Source organism: Acanthopagrus latus, chromosome 8 (genome assembly GCF_904848185.1).
Source record: "Acanthopagrus latus isolate v.2019 chromosome 8, fAcaLat1.1, whole genome shotgun sequence".
NCBI lineage: Eukaryota > Metazoa > Chordata > Actinopteri > Spariformes > Sparidae > Acanthopagrus > Acanthopagrus latus.
The window spans coordinates 15,497,207-15,521,157 of record NC_051046.1 but is presented as its reverse complement, the minus strand read 5'-3'; the positions used below and the strand labels follow the sequence as shown (position 1 = coordinate 15,521,157).

General features: G+C 41.2%; 4 protein-coding genes across 5 annotated transcripts; 3 read left to right on the top strand and 1 right to left on the bottom strand.

Annotated features, from left to right (window-relative positions):
• Positions 1-690: 690 nt before the first annotated feature.
• Positions 691-8,079, top strand: pus7 (pseudouridine synthase 7). Its single transcript, XM_037108367.1, has 17 exons — positions 691-850; positions 1,038-1,156; positions 1,643-1,918; positions 2,000-2,087; positions 2,446-2,562; positions 2,643-2,787; positions 3,606-3,717; positions 3,814-3,891; positions 4,098-4,226; positions 4,530-4,655; positions 4,765-4,826; positions 4,920-5,080; positions 5,231-5,357; positions 5,734-5,835; positions 6,066-6,195; positions 6,388-6,479; positions 7,527-8,079. Exons 3-17 carry the CDS (start codon positions 1,653-1,655, stop codon positions 7,661-7,663), a joined length of 1,872 nt encoding a protein of 623 aa, XP_036964262.1. The 5' UTR covers positions 691-850; positions 1,038-1,156; positions 1,643-1,652; the 3' UTR covers positions 7,664-8,079.
• Positions 8,080-9,465: 1,386 nt separating this feature from the next.
• LOC119024628 (endonuclease domain-containing 1 protein-like) lies at positions 9,466-15,847 on the bottom strand. Of its 2 annotated transcripts, XM_037107582.1 has the most exons (3): positions 15,792-15,847; positions 10,981-11,216; positions 9,466-10,517 (listed from the first exon to the last, which is right to left on the bottom strand). In XM_037107582.1, the coding sequence occupies exons 2-3, from the start codon at positions 11,164-11,166 to the stop codon at positions 9,912-9,914; spliced, it is 792 nt and encodes a 263-aa protein (XP_036963477.1). In that variant the 5' UTR covers positions 11,167-11,216; positions 15,792-15,847; the 3' UTR covers positions 9,466-9,911. The 2 variants fall into 2 exon arrangements, with proteins under 2 accessions (XP_036963477.1, XP_036963476.1); XM_037107581.1 differs by lacking the exon at positions 15,792-15,847 and having other exon boundaries at positions 10,981-11,309.
• aplnr2 (apelin receptor 2) lies at positions 14,607-16,010 on the top strand. The gene has a single exon (XM_037106692.1). It carries the CDS (start codon positions 14,607-14,609, stop codon positions 16,008-16,010), a length of 1,404 nt encoding a protein of 467 aa, XP_036962587.1.
• Positions 16,011-16,817: 807 nt separating this feature from the next.
• Positions 16,818-23,744, top strand: hdac10 (histone deacetylase 10). The gene is made up of 20 exons (XM_037108556.1): positions 16,818-17,121; positions 18,169-18,303; positions 18,411-18,507; positions 18,650-18,747; positions 19,053-19,157; positions 19,246-19,314; positions 19,407-19,533; positions 19,702-19,767; positions 19,849-19,908; positions 20,053-20,142; positions 20,401-20,507; positions 20,605-20,672; positions 20,955-21,195; positions 21,336-21,426; positions 21,560-21,642; positions 22,464-22,520; positions 22,645-22,726; positions 22,931-23,119; positions 23,226-23,385; positions 23,480-23,744. The coding sequence occupies exons 1-20, from the start codon at positions 17,057-17,059 to the stop codon at positions 23,509-23,511; spliced, it is 2,022 nt and encodes a 673-aa protein (XP_036964451.1). The 5' UTR covers positions 16,818-17,056; the 3' UTR covers positions 23,512-23,744.
• The last annotated feature ends 207 nt before the right edge of the window (positions 23,745-23,951 follow it).

Below are 23,951 nucleotides of genomic sequence, written 5' to 3'. Positions count from 1 at the left end.
TATTTTTTTCTTTGGTGACGTTTTAAATAAACTTGCACAACTACTTTATCATATGCAACAGTAGTAGTTCTATAGTATGACATTTAAGATGAATTTATCGTTTTTGTTTAGTTTCTCAGAAGACCAATGTATTTTTCTCTCTCTGCAAAATGGCAACCATTACAACAACTTCAAAATGATTAAGTTCATTGGTGGCATGATTTTTATATTTGTTCACATTTCTGAGGAACGTTCACATTTTGCTTATTTTCAGTTAAAGTCACACATTGTCTACAAAAAAAAATATACAAAGGCTAGTGCTAATTAAGCAACTGAAAGTAAAAGCACCAGGGAGATCATGTTTATATAAGACACATTTATCATCTAGATTTAACTCAAAGAATAAGCATTAAAACATGTATATATTTTATGAATTTTAATGATATTGCCCTCCAGAACAGTTACTTAAGTTAGCTTAAATGGGTTTTTGATATTTAAGTTTGGTACATGACCTTAATGCTACGTTTTACAAAATAAATGAATAAATAAGTAACATAAAATAAAACAATAATACAGTAATGAATAAATAAGTAACATAAAATAAAACAATAATACAGTAAACCCCGAACCTGTAAAATATCCCTTGCTAGTGTAAAGGTTATGACATTTTCTTATTTTAATCTGTTTATGTATCATTTTTTTGTGAGTCGAGCTCCTCCATGATTGACAGCTCAGTTTAACCAATCGTTTGCTGCGGGCGGTTTCAGGACAGGATCTGTTTCCGGAACCACACACACACACACACACACACACACACGTGTGAGCTGGCTTTCAGTGCGGTCCTTACTCTTGTGAATATCAGCAGACGTGGGTAAGTTACAGCACGGCTTTGATGATAGTTGTTCGCTTTATTTACACCGACATTACAGCGTAGCTTTGCTGCTAGCATCGTTAGCTTTAGCCAGCGATGTTAGCTCGCCAGGTTAATAGATGCCGGATGCGCTAGCGGCTTTGCTAACTTCTGAGTGATCGGCAACATGCTCATTGTGTGTTTTCAGTGCCTGCGTCAAGCCCGGCTCCGTTAAGAAGTCTCTGCAAGTGTTTGACAGCTGGGAAACAAGACGAGTGTCCAAGGGTCCATCGCTGTTTCCTGCTAACTCATCTCCACAGTCAGCAAGTCAGTAGCATCGTTTTGTAGGCCATTAATGTCAGTTCAGTTTGTTGTCATTACTCTGAAGTGCAGTTTTGATTTGACTGACTTCAGTGCAGCGGTTTAATGTTGCTGCATAGATTCAAATACAGCAGTTGAAATGTGTTACTAGTGGTATAAATAAAAAAAGATTGAAATGTCACAGGTGCATCAGACCAAAAGTACATTTCTTAGGGTAATGTTAACTTCCCATGGGTGATCCAGTGTTTTAGAGCTTCACTCATCCCTTTTCCACCAAGGCGGTTCAAGTGCTGGTTCAGAACTGGCTTTGGGCCAGGAAGACTGGTTCCAAAGTGGCACAAACATTTTCCTGGTTCTAGAGCAGAGAACTGGTCTACTACTGCTCCCCAGAGCCACAGTAGTCGTCCCCATGACAAGTAAATCAAATGTCATACAGTGCCTTCGACTGTACTGTTTAACTCAGACATGATTTTTGTGTGCCTGTTTTCACAGCTTGGCTCTGATGGCTGAGTCAGAGCCTGTCGTTGTCCAGGTCGGAGAAAAGAGAGGCTGTCCAGAGGATGAAGAGAAAGACACACCATCAAAGAAACCCAGGGTTGAGATCGACCACCAAGATGAGGAAGAGCCAGAGGGTGAAGCATCTGACGGGGAGGAAGAGAATGGGGAGACCTTTGCCGATATGATGAAGCATGGCCTCACGGAGTTGGATGTGGGCATCCTGAAGTATGTCAGTGACCATGAGGGCTTCTCAGGGATCTTGAAGGAAAGGTACGTACTCACATTCAGTTTGCATGGTTTGTCTGGAAGTTTGGATTATTTAACACATTATTTATTTTGTTTTGTTCTCAGATATTCTGATTTTGTGGTGCATGAAATCAACAAACAAGGCAAGATAGTGCATTTAGATGACCTGTCTATCCCTGCAGAGGCCGCAGAGGTAAGAGATTGGACCACATTTCATCTACCGCTATTACTTTTCTTTTGTATTGAGATTTTTACTCATTTGGCTAGATCCACAAGTTGTAATTTAAATTTCTATCTGTAAAAGGGTTACCAGTCCCTGATATTTAAAAGGAAACTAAACCTAGACTAGTCAATTTGTCAGATAGGGAAAAAACATGCTGTTAGAAACAATATTGCTTATATTACAAGAGAGAAACCTATGTTGGAAGCAATCACCACATTAAGTTAACACTTCCTTTGACATTACCTAATGTCATCACTGGGTTTTTACACCTCTCGGGCAGTGAGGTAATCCTGTCTGATGTCTCTGTTTTGTGTTACTTCTATGTTAGGAAGTTGCAGAGGCTCCACAGCCGCCAGAAGAATCGGATGTGCTGACCGAAGAGCAGAAGAAGCAGCTCGGGGAGCTGCAGCTCTTCAGGAATAAAGAGGGCAACGTCTCTATTGAGGTGAGTTTACACTTCCTGGATCCCATTTAAGACATGTCTTATGACTATTAACATTCTTGCCCCTTTCTGAACATCTGCAGGTGATTGACGATACAAAAGAGAAGCGGACGCTGGTCCACAAAGCCATCAAGACGCAGTTTCCTGGTCTGGAGACAAAGACGGAAGAGAAGGATGGGCGCAAGTTAATAGTGGCCTACCACGCTGCTGGGAAGAAGGCTCTCGCAGGTATGTGGCAAGAAGACGGATGTCAGCTTCATTCTGGGAATTCATGACCAGTAAAATAGTTAAATGTTCAGATGAAGGATATATTGCATGTCTTTTTATTACATCCTTCAGTTTATCTGCTGCAATGCATGTGATCACAGCTGAATCACAGAGCAGAACAATGCGATGCATGCATTTGTGATCGTGCATGGCTGAGACACCTGCATGATTCTGCTCAGGTCTTTACTCATAATGGGCGGCTTTTTGGTTATGGACTGACCTTATTATTTGGTGGAATGCGTAGATTAAAAAGACGATAAGGAAAGCAGATATTCACCATCATGGTGCATCGAAAAAAAAAACCTGCACCCTTGTTGCATAAACCATTTAATTACCACACTCCACTCACAGGCCCATGCATGAGATCTCACCCCTGACATCTCGTTCCACAGTCCTTAAACATCTCTTTCTTAGTAACATTATTCTATCCTCCTTTTGCTCTTCTCTGGTGGAAAGAGGTCAAAACAACTGCAGGTAAGAACCTATTCTCCACACAGCATAGAGGAAGTGGTGAAAACCCACATGGACTTGAGTGTCGGTTATTAGATTTCATTGAAATGCCTTTTGGTTTTGTAATTGTACATTTAACACAATTATTTTCTTTCTTGCGATAAAGGGAAAAAAACCGTTTTCTTCACAGGCAAATATGTAGAATGTAAAATGTCTTTTGATATAGCCAGAATCTGTGAGTGATTTGTATTTTTGTATATGTGAATTGTTCAGTTCACCAATTCTGACTCTAGATTTCAGTGCAACTCTTTCTTCTGTGTTCATGAAAGCTCCAAGGAAACACTTCTGGCCGAAAAACCGTGGCAGCTTTTGCCACTTTGTGCTGTACAAAGAGAACAAGGACACCATGGACGCCATCAATGTGCTTTCAAAGTTCCTCAGGTGTGAATGTTGTACGCTTACTTTGTAAAAAGTGATCAAACAAATAATAACTGCAGTTCAGGATTGTCATGTATACGATAATGTTTGTCTTTTTAGGCTTAGACCCAACATGTTTTCCTACATGGGAACCAAAGACAAGAGAGCCATCACTGTGCAAGAGATTGCAGTGCTCAAGTGAGTATGTGTCGCTTTAAGCAACTCACTGCATTCATCAGTGTGCATTTATTTTAAAATTGTCTGTTAATGATGTTAGTGGGACGTAGTGTACATGTTGTATGTTGTCAGTGCTGGAGGTGTATTTTGCTGTCACGATGCAAAAGGTCTCTGGTAGATCAGCTTGTTTCACAGGATCAGTAATTCACTTTTACCTGTCTTCTCAGGATCACAGCAGAGAGGCTGGCTCACCTCAACAAGTGCCTCATGAATCTCAAGGTGGGAAACTTCTGCTACAAAAACCACCCTCTGAAGCTCGGGGAGCTGCAGGGAAACCACTTCACTGTGGTCATCAGGTCAGCAGGTGTTCTTTATGTTGATCTTTTACTTAACTCTTGTTACTATACAGTACATTATATCCAGTTCCTTTGTTGTTGATTTTGGTTGCCTACATTGTATGCCTTGAGTCTTGTGTTAAAGCAGAGGGTATCCTCATTGGCCAGGAACTGACTACTTGATATAAAGAACCGTTCCAACCCAAAGTTGGTCATGATGGCTAACATCAGATTTCTGTCGGGTCATGTCAACACTGCTAACTTTACTGCGAAATGACTGTGCACCTCATTATTGTTTTATTTGTTGATATATTTGTATTTCAGGAACATCTCAGGGACAGATGAGCAGGTCCATAAGGCCTTGACGTCTCTCAAACAGACAGGCTTCATCAACTACTATGGCATGCAGCGCTTCGGCACCACAGCTGTGCCTACGTACCAAGTTGGCAGGTAAGGTCCTGACGTGGAGGTGCTGACACGAATTGTAACACGATGGAATAAAACACAAGTTGTCAGAACGGCAAACTCAGGTGTTGTTTCCTCCTTTGGTTTGGGGCAGGGCTATCTTGAGGAATGACTGGAATGAGGTGGTGGATTTAATTCTGAAGCCTCGTCCTGGAGGTAAGGGAGAATAACATGTTAGACTCTTCCTCTGCCTGTAAAATGGTTTAAAAAGTGTTTCAGACCTTCCTTAATCTTGACTGATTTCCTCAGCGGAGAAAGAATTCCTGGTCCGCTGCAGAGAGGAATGGGCAAAGACGCAGGACCCGGAGGCTTCTCTGAAAAAGCTGCCCAACAAGCGCTGTGTGGAGGGGCAGCTGCTGCGAGGCCTGTCCATGTATGGCAAGAAGAACATCGTCACTGCCTTTGGACTGGTGGGTTCTTTTACTGAAAGTGCTAATAATTGGTTGAAAATGTAGGAAAGAATATAGGTCAGTTGTGACATTTGTGGAACTGAATGAATTTAAAATCATATGTTACCCAATTACTCTTTCTGATGAGTGTTTTTTTGTGTTTGTTTTCAGATTCCTCGCAACAACCGCCTGATGTACATCCACAGCTACCAGAGCGTGGTGTGGAACACCATGGTGAGCCGCAGAATCGAAGCCTTTGGCCTGAAGGCTGTGGAAGGGGACATTGTGCTCAAAGGAAGTTAGTAGTTCTTTTTTTAAGTATGAAATATGAAGGAAATGGTATGAAATTTGAGGAAATATGCATATTCTTTCTTAAAATCCCAAATGTTTAGTTCTTTTGAACAGATGGTGGATTTTGTTAACTTTGGACAGGGTCGGACTAGCTGTTGTTCCTTGTTTTACATTCTTCATGCTAAGCTAATATCTGCTGATTGTAGCTTGATTTCAGGGGAACATCTTGTTTTGATCAAATACTCGGCAAGAAGGCAGATAAATGTATTTTCCAAATCAAACTATTGCTTAACCTACAAAAGAAAAAACAACATTCAGACCATTGATTTATATTATTCAAACATACTAAATGTTATATACTGATGTTCTCTGTGTTCGTGAAGCCACAGCACACTTGCTGTCTGCAGAGGAGGCTGAGAGTCACTCCATTCATGACGTCGTGATGCCACTTCCTGGGTTTGATGTCATCTACCCCTCTCACCACGGTAAGACATACCTCTGTTATTTAGAGTCAATTTGTTTGCATGTTACATAAAAATATAGCTGTAAAAAATAACATTAGCTGGTTTTAAGACAAATGAATGTGAAAATAACAACCACTGATATGAAAACACACACCAACCACACAGCACTTCATCAGCTTGAATGGAAAGTAAGCGTATGACAGAAAAAGAAATGAACGTGTAATCACTTAATGCTTGTGTCTTCCTGTCAGTGGGGAAAGGCTACAGAGAGCTGCTCTCTGCAGACAAGCTGGACATCGACAACATGAGACACAAAGTGAAGGACTATTCTCTGGCTGGAGCCTACAGACGCATTATCATCAGACCCAGTGATGTCAGCTGGTTAGCACACAATGAAATACTTGTTTATCATTTATTAACATGATGTGGCACCACAGTGCAAAGCCCCTCATCTTGTTGTATTATAATACAGAGGCTGGCATTGTGTACTGCAGTGATATTAATGCTTTATTTGATTTCTTCCGTGATATTGATATTTCTCTAACTGCCTCTCATCTGGTGTGTTTTATGCAGGGAGGTGATCAAGTACGATGACCCTCGGATCTCCCTGGTGCACAGTGATTTTGAGAAACTGGAGAACAAACCTGCTCCTGTCTTCAGCAAAGGTGGGCTCCTTTTAGGATTCAGCTGTGAGAGCGTCAGCTGGCAATGTTTTCACTTTGCGTGTGTTGTCATGGCAAACTGTGGTCTTGGAGGCACCTTTTGTAGCAGAAGCATTTTACAGTATTTATCAGATGTTTATATTTCTGTGGACATTTTTCACATCGTCATGTAGGATATTGTTGAGAGAAAAAGGTCGAGTTCTTCAATACACTTGGTCCAAGCAATTTTGTCAGAAGTAAGGTGGTAGGAACTAGGAGGGACATATGTTCTCATACTGTTTTCACCTTTTCAGTCTGCGTGCCTGTGGACAGATTTTCTGTCAGAAGTAGGATTTTGCATCTGTTGTCTGTCCGTCTACCCACCTTGATGAGTGTAGCTTGAGCTTAAAATAGCCAGTTAGGGCCAGAGTCATCGCATGATCAAAGAAGTATGAACATATAACACTTCCTCCTAATGTCTAAAATCTTAAATGGACTTAATGGTGCTCTTAATAATACTCCCTCATATATTTCCACCCTTTTTCTCCTTATATTCCATCATGCTCTTTACACTCTCTTACTGCAAATTACTCAGCCGTTCCCCAATTTACAGACTCTATTTTGATAGTCGAGCCTTTGCCCACAGAGCTCCACATATGTGGAATAACCTATCACTACACATATAGGAGGCAAGTTCTGTTGACATTTTAAAATGGGGACTGAAAGCACATCTATTTTCTCTCCATTACAATCTGTCCTGGTTTCACCAGCTGGGAACCCAACTGACAGACTGTTCTCCTTATTGACAATCCTGTTACAGATGCACTGTATGATTCAGTCTAGTCTAGTATGATTTCAGTTTGTGCGTATTTTTACATGTAATATTGTGTCTGAATAAGCTGTACTGAGACTCTCTTGGTAAAGTACACTTGAAATAAAATATTGAATTAGGGGTTTAAAAAGATTTGTAAGGTTGAGATGCATGAATGCTGTAGCAACAATTTGAATATCAAGTATGAGGTGATGGGGTTGTTTGACAGCATTCAGACATTTATCTTCTTCCTCTGACAGAGGGGAAGCATCGGGCTCTGCGGATGGAGTTCTCCTTGCCTCCCTCAACCTACGCTACCATGGCGATCAGAGAGGTCCTCAAGTTGGACACTAGCATCAAGAAACAGACCCAACTCAACACCACCTGGTTCAACTGAGACGAGACACACTCTGGCATAGACCCGACTGCTGCTGCAGGCTGCAAAGCACCTGTCTACTCTGGCTACTTACTGTTGTGAGTGTTTTTACGTGTATTGCTGTGTGTGTGAATGAGCGGTTCTGTGTGAACCAAGAGGCTACTTCTTTGAAGTACAAAGAGCAACGATGTATGATTATTCAACCTTTTTTTTTTTTTTTTTAAACAGTGTTTTTACTTGCTCTAAAGTGGTTCTGTGCTGCAATGATCACAGTTATTTTGACTGATTTGACTAAACCTTGTTCTTTCAGGGTGTAACATGCATGCCCACTTTGTACAGACATTTTCTTTTTTCTTTTTTTTTTTTTTAACTTTGAGCTGAATGTGCTAATTGAACAAAACTCTCGAGAAGAGAAATTAAAAATGTTGAGTTTATGATGTGTGCTCCTGTTTTCTTTGAATAATGCAGGTGTTATATACTTTTTGGTGTACTGGTAAAACCTTTATCCACCTTTTATGTTCCCTTGCAAAACAAGATTACTAGTAGTGTCCCTGAAATTGCATACACTCTGTCTCCCTCTACTGGCCATCATAGTTAAGTGCCCTTCTAATTAAGGCCCTGCAATGTGTGTGTGGGGCTCTTATCAGCCTGCTGCTGGTCAAAACAGGTCCTGTTGAGCTGACCATCTGGCACTGTGGCATATGCCAGCTGGCAGGATACAGCTAACCTCTCAAACTAAATGTGGTTAGTAATCATTTCATTCACCCTGGGGCTACGTCTGCCCTCATAATTTGGGATTTTTTTCAGAGTTTTTATGCTTTGATACTGAGCTGCTGTGACAAAGCAAAAACCAAAGACATACTGACAGGATCTTGAGATCCTGACAAATAATAACGTATGAAGTTATAAACTTTTTTTTTAAATACACAGAGAAAGATGATTTTATTTAAAAGTACTTTATCTGTTGAAGTTAACAAGGGTTAACTTCAAATATTCAAAAGGTATTACTGTTTTCTATTCTAGATTCTAGAGAAGCATAAATTCCTATCATTCATCGACAAGTAAAAGATTTTATTTGTCGATGTACTTGTAACTGACAGGATCAAAAACTCTGGATATTGGCCAGGTTTGTACTGGACTTGTCTAGGTGTCCTTTCATAAGAGAATTATATAGTAGTGCGAGAGTTTAGAGGCCTTGTGTAAAAAATGTAAAACTGTTGATGTAATCTGAGTGTGCTGAACAGAAGAACTGCTGAGGCACCTGTAACTCCCAGTCATTAAAAGGATGAGTTAACGTGAGATAAAGTGAATGAGGAGTACAACCATGTATGTGTTGGGTTTTCATGGTAAGTCAAGCACAATGAAGGTTAATAAATGCACCATAAGATAGATTTGAGAATAATATATGGATAATTTAGAATGTACCTGTGCACTTGATGTGCAAACTCTTAACATGGAGGATCAATCTTCACATTTGGGGACATTATAAGTAACAAAAGCTCAAAGATTCACTTTGTAGCTTGTCAGAGCTGTCAGACACATGTCCAGATCTTCCTCAGTGAATAGAACTCAGAAAAGCTTGTGGCAGATTATTTAGTTGTACTGGGAAACCACAAGGTAGTTGGATAAAATCATTTAAGATCAGACTAATTTTTATTGGAAATCTGGGTAGGATTGGTGTGACTTTGACTTTGTGCTCTTGAAAGTCTGTTATTTGTTTACCAATTATCCTTGAATGTGAAATAAGATTTGAATCGGCCAACAAGCCTCCAGAAAGAAATCAATTCAAAAATTCAGAGGTGTCAGCAACACATTTTATTTACTCAACAAAATGTACTTTAAATCGAATTTTGAGTGACATTATTCATTTCTAATCATCTGTTAAAGGTGCAACATGTAAGAATCGGCAACACATTGAATACATCCTCAAAACCGGGCAGGGCAGCATATCGCGAGAGTAGCTGCTAGCTGTAGCTGCAGTCAGATAGTTAGCGCAGTTAGCCGTGCATCTAGTGGTCCCGACTGGGAGCTCAGAGCAGCGGAGTGTTGCTGTTTACATCACAAGCACAGAATTGTTGGACCTAGCTAGTTAGCATGCTAACTTTGGTATCTCTGCAACACAATGCAAACAGTATACTTTTTAAATGTCAAAACTATTATTTCTTCAAATTCTGTTGAGAATATGAGACAATTTTTACTAATATTCCTACAGATTGCACCTTTAAATGTTGACACCAGTGTGAATATCAACCTATAATAAATCTAAATTTCAAGGCAGATGCAAGGCACTATTCGCACTATTAGCAGGCACACAGTTTTCATAGAAGAGCTGGAAAGAGCTGCCAACATATGTCACCTTCTTCAGGAAGTCCTCCAGCTGTGGCACCGTCATCTCTTGAACCTTGTTGTTTTCCCTGTCATTGAGCCCATTAGCTGCAAAGGCAGGAAACTTTGAGCGCTCTGAGAATGGTGCATTGTGGTCATAATCAATGCAGCAGTAGGCTGACCAGAGGTAGGTGGGGATTCCCAGGCGGTTGATGTTGTGGCGGCGGATTTGGAGCCCCGAGTTGGTGACCCCTGTGATCACATAGGCGGTGCCGCGGCAGTAGTTGTTGAGGCGCCTGCGGATGGTGTGCTCGTGGTTTTTCCAGGGGCCGATGTTGAACTCTCGGACTTGAGGGACCACGTTTGTCAGAGTGTAGGTGGACGCTTTGTCGTTGGGGTCGGCCTGGTGCTCGTCTGGATTCAGCTGACCGCGTTCAAAGATGACACTGTCAGAGTAGTCGTCGAGCACGGCCTGAGCATCCTCAAAACTCTTATGGACGTACTCTGAAGGAAACGTCTCCATCTCTCTGGAGCCGGATGCTGTGGAAAGCTGTTGGGGTACACACAAAGGAAATCCATCTTTGCAGTGAGGTATTCAGATCCTTTACTTAAACTGGAAGAAAACATTGTTTTTTTTCCTTTACCTATCATTCTGAATAAAATACTGATTGAACAGTACAATAGTTGTTGAAGATTATGTCATCTGCATATAGATTGGTTCCATATCACCCTCACTTTCATCAAATTATTTGGTCTGTCACAGAGCTTGATGGAGTGTTATTCCCTTTGAGATGTAGCAGAGTACATTTATGAACTTACATAAAATTAAAAACGCTCACATAAAGCAAAAGTTCGCCTCAAATTTGTACTTAAGTATAGTATTTGTGGAAATTCCACCAGTGAAATAGATTAAGACAAATCAATATCTCTAAGATCCCTTCCCCTAACTCTGGAACTCAAGCTTGTTTAACTCCTGAAAGAAAAAGACAGTGAACCCAGTATTTTGAACCTACCTGTGGCTCATACATCCAAGGAACATCGACCTTCTTGGAACCATCCGAACGCTTGAACGTGTACGCAGAATAAACAGGGATGTGGTTGAAGGTGTCATACAGGGTGACAAACCGGGGGGAGCCCATGTAGAACTGGCAGATCTTCTTAAAAGGCTTCTCCTCCAGCCCTCGAGGCAGCGTGCCCATGTACAGGAACTGTTTGCAGTCAGGTGAGAGGGTCTCCTGCACCTCTGCTCCTGCCATCACGATGAGGAGAAGACAGGTGAGCGTTCGAGCTGTTCTGTCGAGAAACATCATGAAAACGCGCAGTATGTCTCCTCTTCTGTCAAATGTCGTCCTACTGAGTGGACTTTTTCTCTTCTGTGCCTCACACATCACAGGAACATTATGCAAATTCTTATCTTTTTCCCTTTGGGAGTAGCCTAACTATTGCCATACTTGATGGGCCATTTACCAGCAGCCGTCACAGACACAGCAATGTTCTTAGACAGCTTAAAGGTCCTCTACACCCACACAGCTGTTCTGAAAAGGTGACATAAAGGCCATTACAGTCATTTAAAATGTTTAATAATTTAGATCTTTCACTGAAGCCACATGAGCGTAGAGGTTATAGTTCGTGCCACAAACTGTTCTGCAAGCACACTGTGACATTTAGAAGTGTCTTAAACAAAATAATTGAAGATTCTGGCCAAGACAAGGGTTTTACAAACAAATGCAGAGTAGCAACGTCTTTCTAGCAGTTCAGCTGTTTCTATGATGCCCAACCTCCAGTTTCTCTGTAAGTTATGCTTTGTGTGTGAGTGTGTGTGTGAGTGTGTGTGTGTGTGTGTGTGTGTGTGTGTGTGTGTGTGTGTGTGTGTGTGTGTGTGTGTGTGTGTGTGTGTGTGTGTGTGTGTGTGTGCTGTCGTGAGAGAAAGGACTGTGGAATGTTTTTGAGAGCATCTGCTTCCATAACAACAGGTTGATGGCAGCGTGACCTCTGCCCCTGTGGAAACAAACACTTCCTGTTTACTGTCGGAACATCCGCACTGTTTGAACACTGTAACCGTCCACTGACCTACAGTATCCATCTATACATCCATCCAATGCCCAGGCTTAGACATAATGGAAACAAAAGTGAAAAAAAATCCTTTTGTTGTCATCTGTAAAGGTGAAGTCGAGGGGATGAAGACTACATCCAGCTTGTAGAGCTAGAGGGTTTCTCATTAGGGTCACTGTTAATTATAAGATGTTTTAACATAATATTTCACAGGGGACGCCCCCATGGTGTGGAGGTTAACACACCGAAAATGAACTGCAATATCTCTATGTTATATATCTCTATGTTTCCTGTCAATTCTCCACTCTTCCTGGCAAAAAGATATTATGTTATAAATGTGATGCTGTAAAAATGTATTAGCAAAATCAAATGATATGTTATATACTTATGAAATTAGTTAAAAAATCATAAAACGAATAAATAGGAGCACTTCTTGGACTTAAATTCAGTCTGTTAGAGGTGCTCTTTGGATAGGGATACATGCAAACTCAAAAATCACTACTTATTTTTTTGTTTAAAATCAGATTTCATATGGTGGCCACCATGTAACTACAACTGATGACACCAAAATGATGTCACTTTAACACAAAGACAAATTTCGTTTAGCAGGAACAGATTTCCAAACATGCACAGATCCAAAAAACAAACTGCCAATATAGATAAATACAAGTAAAAGGAAAAAAGGCAATAAAAATGGCCAAATCACATAAAAGCAATACAAATTTAAAATAAATAAATAAAAGCTATAAAGGGATTTAAGAAGACACCACATCAGACGGTTTAAAAATAGATGAATGGACTGAGAACGTGAAAAAGAATAAAAGGCAACAAAGACTGATATTAATCCAGTAAAAGTGCGACTTCAAATAAAAGCAAGTCTATAAACATGGGTTTTAAGAGGTGATTTAAAAGAAGTTACTGATTTTGTAAGTCTCATCTCCTCAGGTAACTACTATATGAAAAGATGATGTTGCCTAAAATAACTGTCCCGTCCTTCCGTCATCAAAACTGAATGAGGGTGTTCTGACGATGCAACACAAACGCAGTTGATAAAGTCATTTACTGGATTTCTTTGCTATGAATTGGCGGCCCTCTCACAGAGAGATAACACAGCTGTGGCTCAGGATCTTCTTTCTTCTGAAAACTGCCACCATTGTCCTTTTTTGTGCCAGAATAATGGTTTAAAGGCCCTTTCAGTATATTCATGGAGGCTGCCCTGACTATGAATGTGAGGTCTGTTAGTCGCTGTCTGTGTGGGTTGTTACATTTGCCCACTGTATACACTGTGTGTTTGATCATGTGAGAACTAGTTTGTTTGTGTACTGTATGTGCATTTGTGTCTGTGTGTAGAGAATATGAGCAGCACAGAGGATTGGAGGGGGGGGGGTTGTTTGTGTGTCTCGGGTTTGTGTGTGTTTGTGGGGGGAAGGATGGGTGGTGTCATTGTGTCTCTTGGGAGGTGTGCGTGTTTGTATTTTGGGGGGGTGTTTGCAGGTCTCGTAACTCTCTGCTGGGGTGGTCTGGTTTCAGAGAAAGAGAAAGGAGGGTTCTGTGTGTGTGTGTGTGTATGTGTGTGTACAGAGGACATTGCTATACATTCAGACTTTAAAGGAAGGCACAGCGTCTTCAGTTGGCACAGTTCAGATGTAGAGTTGGAAAGAGAAAGTGAGACGAGAGGACGTTGCTCCACGATGATCGTCACACTATTATCAGCATCTCACAAAGGATTTTGTCCGAGCTGATGAAGCAGCCTGAGGTAAGTGTCTGATGTGAGCTTCATCATCATTCCTCTCTAGACTAGGCCCTCATGTATAGTAGCGATAGGATGCAACATTTGCATGAAAAACATGCAGATGATCTTAATTTGCTGTGTGCCTCCAAGTGTATTTCTACATTTTTGATCCAGAACCGATACTGTATAACTTATTTTGGATGTGCGCAAAATCAGTTCAAGATTTGTATTAACTCGGATTGTCTGATTGAGAGCGGAGTGTCTTTTTCAAGAGATACCTGTACACAAGAGAAAATATTCAGATTTGGTTAAAAACGCTGAAATTCTCAACGAATATGCAGTTTACATTCACTTTCGTAGCATATTTACAATATTCTTGAGCCGATAAGAACTCATTATTACTCATGTACTGTACTTAACTTGAATTTTTCCACTTTATGTAAATGTATTCTTCTACTCCATCACATTTCAGTAGTAAGTATTTGCTTGTCAGTTACCTTTCAGATTACAGTTTTTCATACCCTTCCTGCCCAGTGAAAACCATGTATATCCAAATTTTCTGATTTGATGAACTTACCAAGTGAGTTGTTGTTTGTGGGTTCAGGGAAGTCTTCTCACAAGAAATAAACAGCTTCCAAATAACTTTACTAGAGACTCATCGTTTTGCATTGAATTTTGCAGACTGTCCAAATCAATGGATTGAGGGAGACGTGTAGGTGAACAGGAGATAAGTCCACCGCTGGAATACTTGAGTTTGGACTGTTTAGTTCTGGACATTTTATCAACCACACTTTATGAACTACTGGAACCTCTGGTGATTTTCACTGCAAATGATTTTATACAGAAACCAAAAGGATGGAAGAACAGACATCAGATGCAGACTTCCTCACCTCCCCCTCCCCTTCTCCCTCTACCCTCTTCCACTGCGACTACAGCGACTGGTCCCCCTCATTCTCCATCATCCCCTCCGTCTACCTGCTGGCCTTCCTGGTCGGTTGCCTCGGTAACAGCCTGGTGCTGTGGGCCTACCTGGACCGAGGGGAGGGGAGGGGAATGATGACCGGAGACCAGACTCGGATTGCAAAGCTCTGTTGTGCTGGCGTTTTCAGAACCAGCCAGCGGAACGTTAACAACGCTGGGAGATTTGTGAAGAAGAAGGAAAACTGCAGATATTCCTCATCTCGCTCCTCCTCCAACTCCTCATCTTATCCTCCCTCCATCCCCCGTCCCTCACGCTCACTGACAGACTCTCTGATAGCCAGCTTGGCGTTGGCTGACCTCTGCTTCCTCGTCACTCTCCCCCTGTGGGCCATCTACACAGCCATGGGCTACCACTGGCCTTTTGGGCAGCCCCTCTGCCAGATCAGCAGCTTCCTCACCGCTCTCAACATGTACGCCAGCGTGTTCAGCCTGAGCATGCTCAGCGTGGAGCGGTACTGGGTTCTGATAGGACGCCGGCACTCCAGCCAACATGCCCCTAAGAGCTGCCCCAGCAGGGCTTTGTGGATCCTGGGAGGGGTGTGGGCGCTGGCAGGGGTGCTGGCACTTCCTGGTCTGCTGCTGCGCTCTGTCAGGGAGGTGGAGGTGGAGCCAGAGGACGACTGGGAGCTGGAGCCAGCTCATCCCACTGAAGCTGCATCAGTGCTCCTCTCCTGTCAGATGGATTACTCCATGCTGATTGGAGCAGGGCTGGAGGGGACAGATCGAGAGAGGGCAGAGATGTGGTGGGCGGCCGCCTTGAGCCTTAAATCAACCCTAATTGGCTTCCTGCTCCCTCTTGTCATCTTGCTGGTCTGCTACTGCTCACTGGCCCAGCTCCTCAGCAGACACTTTGGACGGGGCCCTCGTCCTGACCGCAGGCGCCAGCGGAGACTCCTCAGGGTCATCGTCACATTAGTGATGGCCTTCTTCCTGTGCTGGCTGCCTCTGCATGTTAATAAGACTGTTTCCATGCTGCTGGAGTTTGGCTTTGTCCCATACTCCTGCTCTTTAGATCAGCTGTTACTGGCCGCTCAGCCTTACGTCACCTGTTTAGCTTACCTCAACTCCTGCCTCAACCCTGTGCTGTACGCTGCCTGCGACCCCTCATTCAGGAAGCGATGCAGAGGAGCTCTTCTCGTGTGCTGCAGGAGAGGAGGAGAAGTAAAGGAGGGGAAGAAGGATGAAGGAGGGGAAGCGAAAGAGGAGAGGAGCTCAGCTTTTCCCACGAGAACACAAGAGGAAACGGCAGACAGGACAGAGGAGGAGAGGGTGGGATGAATACCGAGTCAATCAACACCAATATGACGACAGCGACAAGTGATTCACAGTCCTGAAGAAATTACGTCAGATGTCAGTTTCCTTTTTAAATAAACATCTCTTCTTCGAATGAACATTCATGAGTTCACAGACATATCTCTCTGTTCCGATCCACATTTTTCCCACAGGAAAGATGCCACCGTTTCCTAAAAGAGAACAGTGTCTTTCCAGACCCAATGTTCTCATGTCATCTGATCTGTTTCTATATTTTGTACTACTTATATACTCTCTGGTGTTTATTGATTTTGCTTTGCACTGCTTTTTTGTCATTGTTGTTTTTCTATTAAAATAAGAATCATGAGAACTCACATTCATTCAATATATATTTTGCATCTGTAAATCGTCTTATGTGAAATTAACTGGGTGAAAAAATTCAGTTCCCCTTAGTTAAACTATAAGTTTATTTGTCATTTCAACTATAAAACAAACACTTTAAATAAATGAATGTTACTTCAGATAATAAGTGAAATTGAAATGCATCACCACTAGACATATTTAGTGTGTTCAAGGTGTTCAAATAATGTGCATTTAGCTAAATCTAAGAGTTGTTGTTTAAACAATCATAGTATATATCAGTAGCAATAAGAAATGGTGCAAGGTGACCAGATTAACGTGTGTGAGGGTGAACAAAAAAGCAATATGAAAGACAAAACTTGCTTTAAACCCATATATCTGAACAGTACCTGTCTCTTCTGCAGAGGGCAGTACCTGACTCCACCCAGAGGGTGGCGCCAATGCGACATTAAACTGTTAGACAACCTCCATTAAACTCACAGAAGAGTGGTTTGACTTGACCCATGCCCACAGTGTTTACATGCTGCCGTATACAGAGTAGAGGCGGTGGTAAACTCTGTTTACACTCTTAAATCAAATAAGTTTGATCACAGTAGCTCACTTATCGATTTTACTCTGATTATAACTTAAATCGTGGGCAGGTTGTATCAGAAACATTAGAAAGAGTCGGCTACAGGAGGAAACTTGTTAGCACACGGCTGCACTGAGAAATAATGAAGATGGGAACAGCTCTGATTTATGATGAGGAGATGACCAATTACAAGCTGCTCTGGGTTGAGTAAGTACGTGTATTAACTGCACATGAAGCTTGATCATCAGATCAGCATAGTGGGAACATCACGGCTGTATCTAACTGTAACCTCAGGAAACCGCTAACTTATGTTGTTGTCTGTATCTGAGGGAACACAGAGAGTATTAAAGGTTAAAAATGTGATAGATTCAGATTAAAATGAATGAATACCTCCCTCAGAATGTTTGATTCGTGTTAAATTTGTTCACATGTCGTTATTCTCTGTTACGTTTTCGTGGTCGGAAGTTAAGTTGCGCCTTGTTGTTGTTGCTAGCCGGATGGCTTCGTGGGGAGCACTCATTGATAGCCCCATGCTAACATCACGGCTAACACCTGTGTTGCTATATTATGCCCACTTAAGTTAATTTCCTCACGTTACAGCTATCGCATTCACTCTCTAAGTATTTTTCATATTCTCACCGATGTCTTCCTCATACATTTTTAGTCTTACTTTGCTTTTTTCAACACTTTTTATTTACTTTTTTCAATAGATGAAGAAATGTATACATGGCCAAATGAACAAATTAATATGTTAACTGATTTAACTACAGCCTCAGTTAGCCTAATGATATGCTGTCCATATTTGCTTGGAGTACAAATTTGACTTTTGTATCGCATTTGAAATTGCCCCTGTATTTATATAACCTTGTTTTAGTTAAACTTTTTACTTTTTACTTTGCATTTAATTTCCCATTTTGATTATAAATGTCTTGCTTTTTGAATTTACTATATATTTACTATATCCATGTATGAAAGGTTCAATAAGGGTGTTAGACTACTGTACTATCTTTTGTATTATATATTTTAGGAATAGTCCACTGATTCTATACTTAATTTTCAACTTTGTTGTCCGTTACTACCAGAGCCAACATTTTTTTTTTTTAAAAAAAGTGTTTTCAAATGATCAAGCACAAAATCACTGTTCTGAATTAAGAACCCAGTCAGAGCACTAACTAGTTCATGATAAACAAATCTTAAAGCAAACATGAACACATCATTCAACTGTATGAAACATTATTTTATTTGTTTTTCCAGCCCTGCATGTAAAATCGAGGTCCCAGAGCGTCTGACAGTGAGTCATGAAGCTCTCGTCAAAAGTGGCCTGGCTGAACGCTGTGTCTCCGTTCCTGTCCGCGAGGCGACAGAGGCAGACATTTTGCTAGTTCACGGGTCAGTCCTGACGTCGACCAACTCGTTCAGTTAATCTTTTTACTTTCTTCAGGCTGAAATAAAAACCTACAGTCACTCAGCTACTCTTATTGTTCTGCTCCCAACAGTGAAGAGTACTTGGAGGCAGTGAAGAAGACTCCCTTCATGACTCTGGAGGACCTGAAGGAGTTTACCCTGCAATATGGTGATGTCTACTTCCACCCAGTGAGTCCTGCTTAATATTTATACCACCCAAAGTGTTTCTATCCGTATCCTGAATTTGTTAATTCAGGAGTGGTTAGGGGGAAAAAAAACAGGTCAGCGTAACTCCAGGTTAACCATTCCTCTTTCTTTTTTGCTGTCCTAGAACATCTATCACTGTGCAAAGCTGGCTGCAGGGGCCACACTGCAACTAGTGGACAGTGTTATGACGGGGAAGGTGAGGAACGGCATGGCTCTGGTCAGGTGAGAGAGTCAATCTTCCAGCAATGAATAACATAAAATATCATATCAATAATCCAGCACAAATGTTAGGCCTTGTTGATCTTTTGTTTTGCGTTTGTTTATTTTGAGTCTAATTTATTTGACAAAAAAAATTAACAAAGTTAAAGATAATTTTTTTAAAATGGCAGTTTTAGTATGTTATATCAATATAAACTAAATACTTCAGCCTTTGTAGGATGTAAGTTATCACATTTTTTTTCATATGGACAAAATGATTAAACATTCATAAATATATGACAAGGATGTCACTTCTGTGCTGTTGTTAGACCTCCAGGACACCACAGTATGCGCAGTGCTGCCAACGGATTCTGTGTGTTCAATAACGTGGCCATAGCAGCTCGATACGCAAAGCAAAAACATGGGGCGAAAAGGTGACTTGACTTTTAAATGTTATATTATTTTTATTGCAACTATAAGAAAGCTGTTAGATATTTACATGATTTTTATTTTCATTTTCAGGGTGTTGATAGTTGACTGGGATGTACATCACGGTCAGGGCGTGCAGTACTGTTTTGAAGATGATCCAAGGTGAGTTTTTCCTAACGGGCTGATCCTGATTGTTGACGTGCATGATGTCTTCCGGCATATTAATCTCTGCATACCACGTGTCATTTTCCCAGTGTGCTTTACTTCTCATGGCACCGCTACGAACATCAGAAATTCTGGCCCAACCTTAAAGAATCAGACTACGACAGCGTTGGCAAAGGGAAAGGGGCGGGATTCAATGTAAATGTGCCCTGGAACAAGGTAAGCAAGTTTACTAAGTTTGAAGCTGAAACCAGAAAATATTCTTTTATTTGTTGTTTTCATGACTTCATCATAGTGAATCAATCTACCCTAATCATCTAAAACAATTGTTGATTGGTGTGCGCGGAAGCTTGTGCTTACTAATGAGGTCCCATTATGATATTTCAGGTGGGAATGAAGAACAGTGACTATCTTTCGGTCTTCTGTCACGTCCTTCTGCCAGTCGCATATGAGGTCAGCCATTTTAGAAAAAATCGAATATGGGAACACAAAATAATGTTTTGGAGATTATTTATTTGTGATTCTTTGTCCCAGTTTTGCCCAGACTTGGTCCTGGTGTGCGCAGGTTTTGACTCAGCCATCGGTGACCCAGAGGTACTAAATATAAATCCCCATAGTAACGCTTAAAATAAACCATCTACATGTCCAGTTTTGCTAACCGTGTTTGAAATATGTAATTCTGAGGTCATGGTTAAAGGTTGTGTTGTTTTGTTGGACTACATCTGTCTGTATTTTCAGGGTGAAATGTGTGCCAGCCCAGACATCTTTGCTCATCTCACTCATCTCCTGATGAACCTTGCAGGAGGGAAACTGTGTGCTGTGCTGGAGGTCAGAACACTTCGACTTAATAACATCAACACAAACATGTGACACAATCTCACAGTTTATTCAAATTCAACACCTGCCAGTTCTGTTGTCATCTCTGTGCATTATTCCCATGGAATTATATTAAAACACAAATGTCTGATCTGTCAATACTTCTGATAGTACCAGCCATCTGTGAGAGCTCCACATATTGCTGCCATCATGTTGGACGAGCCTTGGGTTGGGTCCTGTAAAAGGTTTTACTGTGTGAATGTTTTCCAGGGAGGATACAACTTGACCTCTCTCCCACAGTCAGTGTGTCAGACGGTTCAAACTTTACTTGGAGATCCTGCACCTCTACCTGTAAACCTCGATGGTCCCTGTCAAAGGTCTTTTTCACCGTCAGTCAGACTCATCAGTCAGACCTTAATCCACTGTGTGTCTGCGATTTTATAACCAAAGTGAATTATATTTTTCTCTTTTCAGCGCACTCGAGTCTCTTCACTGTGTTCGATCAGCTCATAGGCCGTACTGGTCCTGCCTCAAACATGCAGGTATGACTTGCACATCATTCTTTTTGAGCAAGTACTTGAAACAGAGCTTGAAACAAAACAAAACAACAGAGTGTCACAACCCACAACCCATTTTCACATTTAAGATCATTTTAACTTTTTGTTTTTCTTAAGGAATTACTCACATTCCCCTTCAATTAGACGTTTTACCAACAAGAGAGCTAACTAACTGTACGTTATGATTACTTCTGTTTTTATCATGGCAGACTTCCATTACTTTTGTATTTATTTGCGTCACAAAATGCGTCATACTCTTTTCTCCAGCTGAGCTACCAAACTCTGATATCAGCACAAAGCGCATTAAATTAGCGGAAGAAGAAGAAAAGACGGAAAAGGAAATAGAGGAGAAGAGCGTTGAAGCAAAGGTGTGGCCAGAGCCGCCAAAACGTGTCGCTCCTCCAGTCCGCACTGCAGCAATCCTCCCTAATGGTGTGGCTTGTCCGGATGGATGTAAATGCTTCAGGTCATCAGAGGACCCCGACCCGGTCATCGTCAACAAACTCAGGTATGGAGCTGTGGCTGGTACTGGTTCATTTCAGTTAACATTAGTCAATGTAATCAACTTCATCATAGTTTGCTAAATTAACTCAATATTGAATTGTTATCATTCTAGAAAAACTGTGTTTGTTTTTTTTCCACTTCAAGGGAGAGTTTCCTCAAAGATGCAGATGACAGTGATGCTCTCACGACCCTCTCCAGTCTTACTGCCCTCATAGAGCAAATGGAGAAGAACGAGGTACGCTCAGGATATCATCTGTGTCTTGTCTTTTCCAATGCTGTGCCGAGCGCTGTCACAAATGCAGTTTTGCTTTGCTTCACCCTACATGAGCTGCAAGCTGATTTCATTACACTTAATTACTGCCTCTCAGATCTGCAATGGCTTGGCGCTGGTCCGTGACGTCTCCATGGTGATGGACTGTGTTGTCCAGCAGGCTGCAGCGGCTCTCAAACGGTATAGCAATAATACAGTGACTGTGTGTTTTGTTATTATTGATATAGAAGAGTGATATAGTGTTAAAATGTCCTGACACGGAAACATCCATCCTTAAAGGAACACTTTGACATTTTGGGAAATACACTAATTTGTTTACTTACTGAGAGTTCAATGGAAAGATACCACACTCATGTGTGTTCTAAATATTTAACTACAGCCAGGAAACCCTTAGCTTAGCTTAGCATAAAGACTGGAAACAGGGGCAAACTGCTAGCCTGACTTTATCCAGAGGCTGAAAGTCTGCCTACAAATACTTCTAAAAGCTCACTAATGTTGAATGTAAGTTTTTTAATTCCTTAAAAGTCCATAGTGTAAAAATGAACCTCAGTGGTTTTAGGGGTGATATATGTGTGGGACTATTTCTTGTCTGGGAGTCGTGATTCCTCTGTGCTACTCTTTGCTAACCAGTACATCCCTGTGAATAAATGAAATATGTGTTAAGTAGTAAGTTTTTAAGGATGCTAGTGAGCGTGTATTGTGTTTCTGGTCAGTTTATTGTTTGTTTTTCTTATTTGTGGAACTGCTAAACTTTCACTGTACACACAATTTTAGCTGCAACTACAATGTTTATGATAAATCTCCCTCAGAAGTGGTGATTACAGCGTCCAGAGAATTAAAGTATTAGACTATTTAGAGGTTTCAAGCCGACCTCAGATAAATTATCTGTGTATTTGACTTGAAAAGGTAATTTGCTCATCTCTAGTTTACATGAATGTTCTTATTTTACTGTTCAGAGTATAATCTGATTTGATGTCACCTTCTCCTAATGCCTAACGCAGGGTTTTGGTTGTGTGTGTTGGAGACGTGGTGGTCCCGTGTCCCAGCAAAGAAGATGGGTGATTATCAGTCATAAATTATACTCCCTGAATAAGCCTATTTAATAAAACTTGGAAAATGAATGAGCACATTTGTCTGCAACAATGTGAAACAACATAATGACATAAATCTTTCCATCTGTAGGAAAACACTCCTGGTACAGTTCAGCAACAAAGCGTCGGTGGAACAGCAAAGAAAATATCATGTTCCTGTTTGTCTCAAGAAGGTACGTTGTGTTACACTAGTAGAAACGGTACAACAGCAGCTAACATTAGTTTAGAAATGGAGTTTGCTGACGTAAACTAATGACACTTCCAGCACAACACAGAAGTTGCACAGAGACGCTTTAATATTGATATCGAAATAAGTGTGTTTAGTTAAAAAGACTGATGTGAACACATTCCACGTGCGCTTGTTTGTCCACCCGCAGGGCTGCAGTGATGTTTCAGGGTTCATTCAGGCTGCATTGGGCCTCCTTCTGCCTCTGGGGTACGAGTATGACCCCAGTCTGGTTCTGCTGGTTCGGGCCCCAGACAGTGGACTGAGTGACAGTGCGTGGCAACATCTAACAGGCCTGCTGCAGGGCCTGGCACAGGGACACACACTGGTGCTCATGCAGGTATGAAGACTGGGGCAGTTTTAATAAAACTACAGAAAATAGTATCCTGTTCCTTTTGTATGTGAAGTACAGGTGGCTTTAATGGTCAGTACCTTTGTCTCCTCAGGAGGGTGAGAAGGCTTGCGTGGCCCCCACAGTCTCCTCTCTCCTCGGGGACGCTGCCCCCTGTCTGGGGCAGCTTCACACTTCTGTGCCAGAGGATGCGGAGACACTGGATAGGCTCAGACAAACACTGCAGGTGGACTGGAAGTTACTGCAGACTACAGGTGAATTCACAACGGCAGCATCACATAATAACATTAAGAGACAAAATCTGACCGCTTGTACTATAGTGATCGGAATTTCTGTCTCCTAAAACAGGGCCACAGACCGGAGGAGGTGAGGAGCGCTGAAGATGATCCTGCTTGTTTTTGTAAAGAGATCAGTTGAGGCACATCCATCGAATATCTTTATAACATTTTGTAATTTACAGGTTTTATTGTCCAAACAAAAACATTGTGCCTGAAAATGAACTGTATTTTTCCTAAACGTATAATCTGTATGAATCAAAACATTTTGATCCCGGTTATTCATTGTCAAAGTGATTTTGTACCATTTTTTGATAAAGATTTATTTACATCATTAATGTCTGTGGATGTTATTATGATGAGATGAGAAACACAAATGATGTCTTGTTACTCTATGCTGATGATTACCATCTGTAATTCTCACATTTTTAACAATATACTAGGCTTATCAACTAATCATCAAGATTGGTTAATAAGATATTTAAATATTATCTATCTTAATTATGTTTTTTTTCTTGTCATACTGTTATGCTCAAAAAAGAGTT

Bases quoted from the DNA above. Each gene is read 5' to 3' on its own strand.
- aplnr2 (XM_037106692.1), top strand. From the start codon at position 14,607: ATGGAAGAACAGACATCAGATGCAGACTTCCTCACCTCCCCCTCCCCT.
- pus7 (XM_037108367.1), top strand. From the start codon at position 1,653: ATGGCTGAGTCAGAGCCTGTCGTTGTCCAGGTCGGAGAAAAGAGAGGC. The intron at 5,081-5,230 runs GTGGGTTCTTTT...GTTTGTTTTCAG, and splicing joins TCGTCACTGCCTTTGGACTG to ATTCCTCGCAACAACCGCCT. The intron at 6,480-7,526 runs GTGGGCTCCTTT...TTCCTCTGACAG, and splicing joins TGCTCCTGTCTTCAGCAAAG to AGGGGAAGCATCGGGCTCTG.
- LOC119024628 (XM_037107581.1), bottom strand. From the start codon at position 11,277: ATGATGTTTCTCGACAGAACAGCTCGAACGCTCACCTGTCTTCTCCTC. The intron at 10,518-10,980 runs GTAGGTTCAAAA...GTACCCCAACAG, and splicing joins CTTGGATGTATGAGCCACAG to CTTTCCACAGCATCCGGCTC.
- hdac10 (XM_037108556.1), top strand. From the start codon at position 17,057: ATGAAGATGGGAACAGCTCTGATTTATGATGAGGAGATGACCAATTAC. The intron at 20,673-20,954 runs GTATGACTTGCA...TCTTTTCTCCAG, and splicing joins GTCCTGCCTCAAACATGCAG to CTGAGCTACCAAACTCTGAT. The intron at 23,120-23,225 runs GTATGAAGACTG...TTGTCTCCTCAG, and splicing joins ACACACTGGTGCTCATGCAG to GAGGGTGAGAAGGCTTGCGT.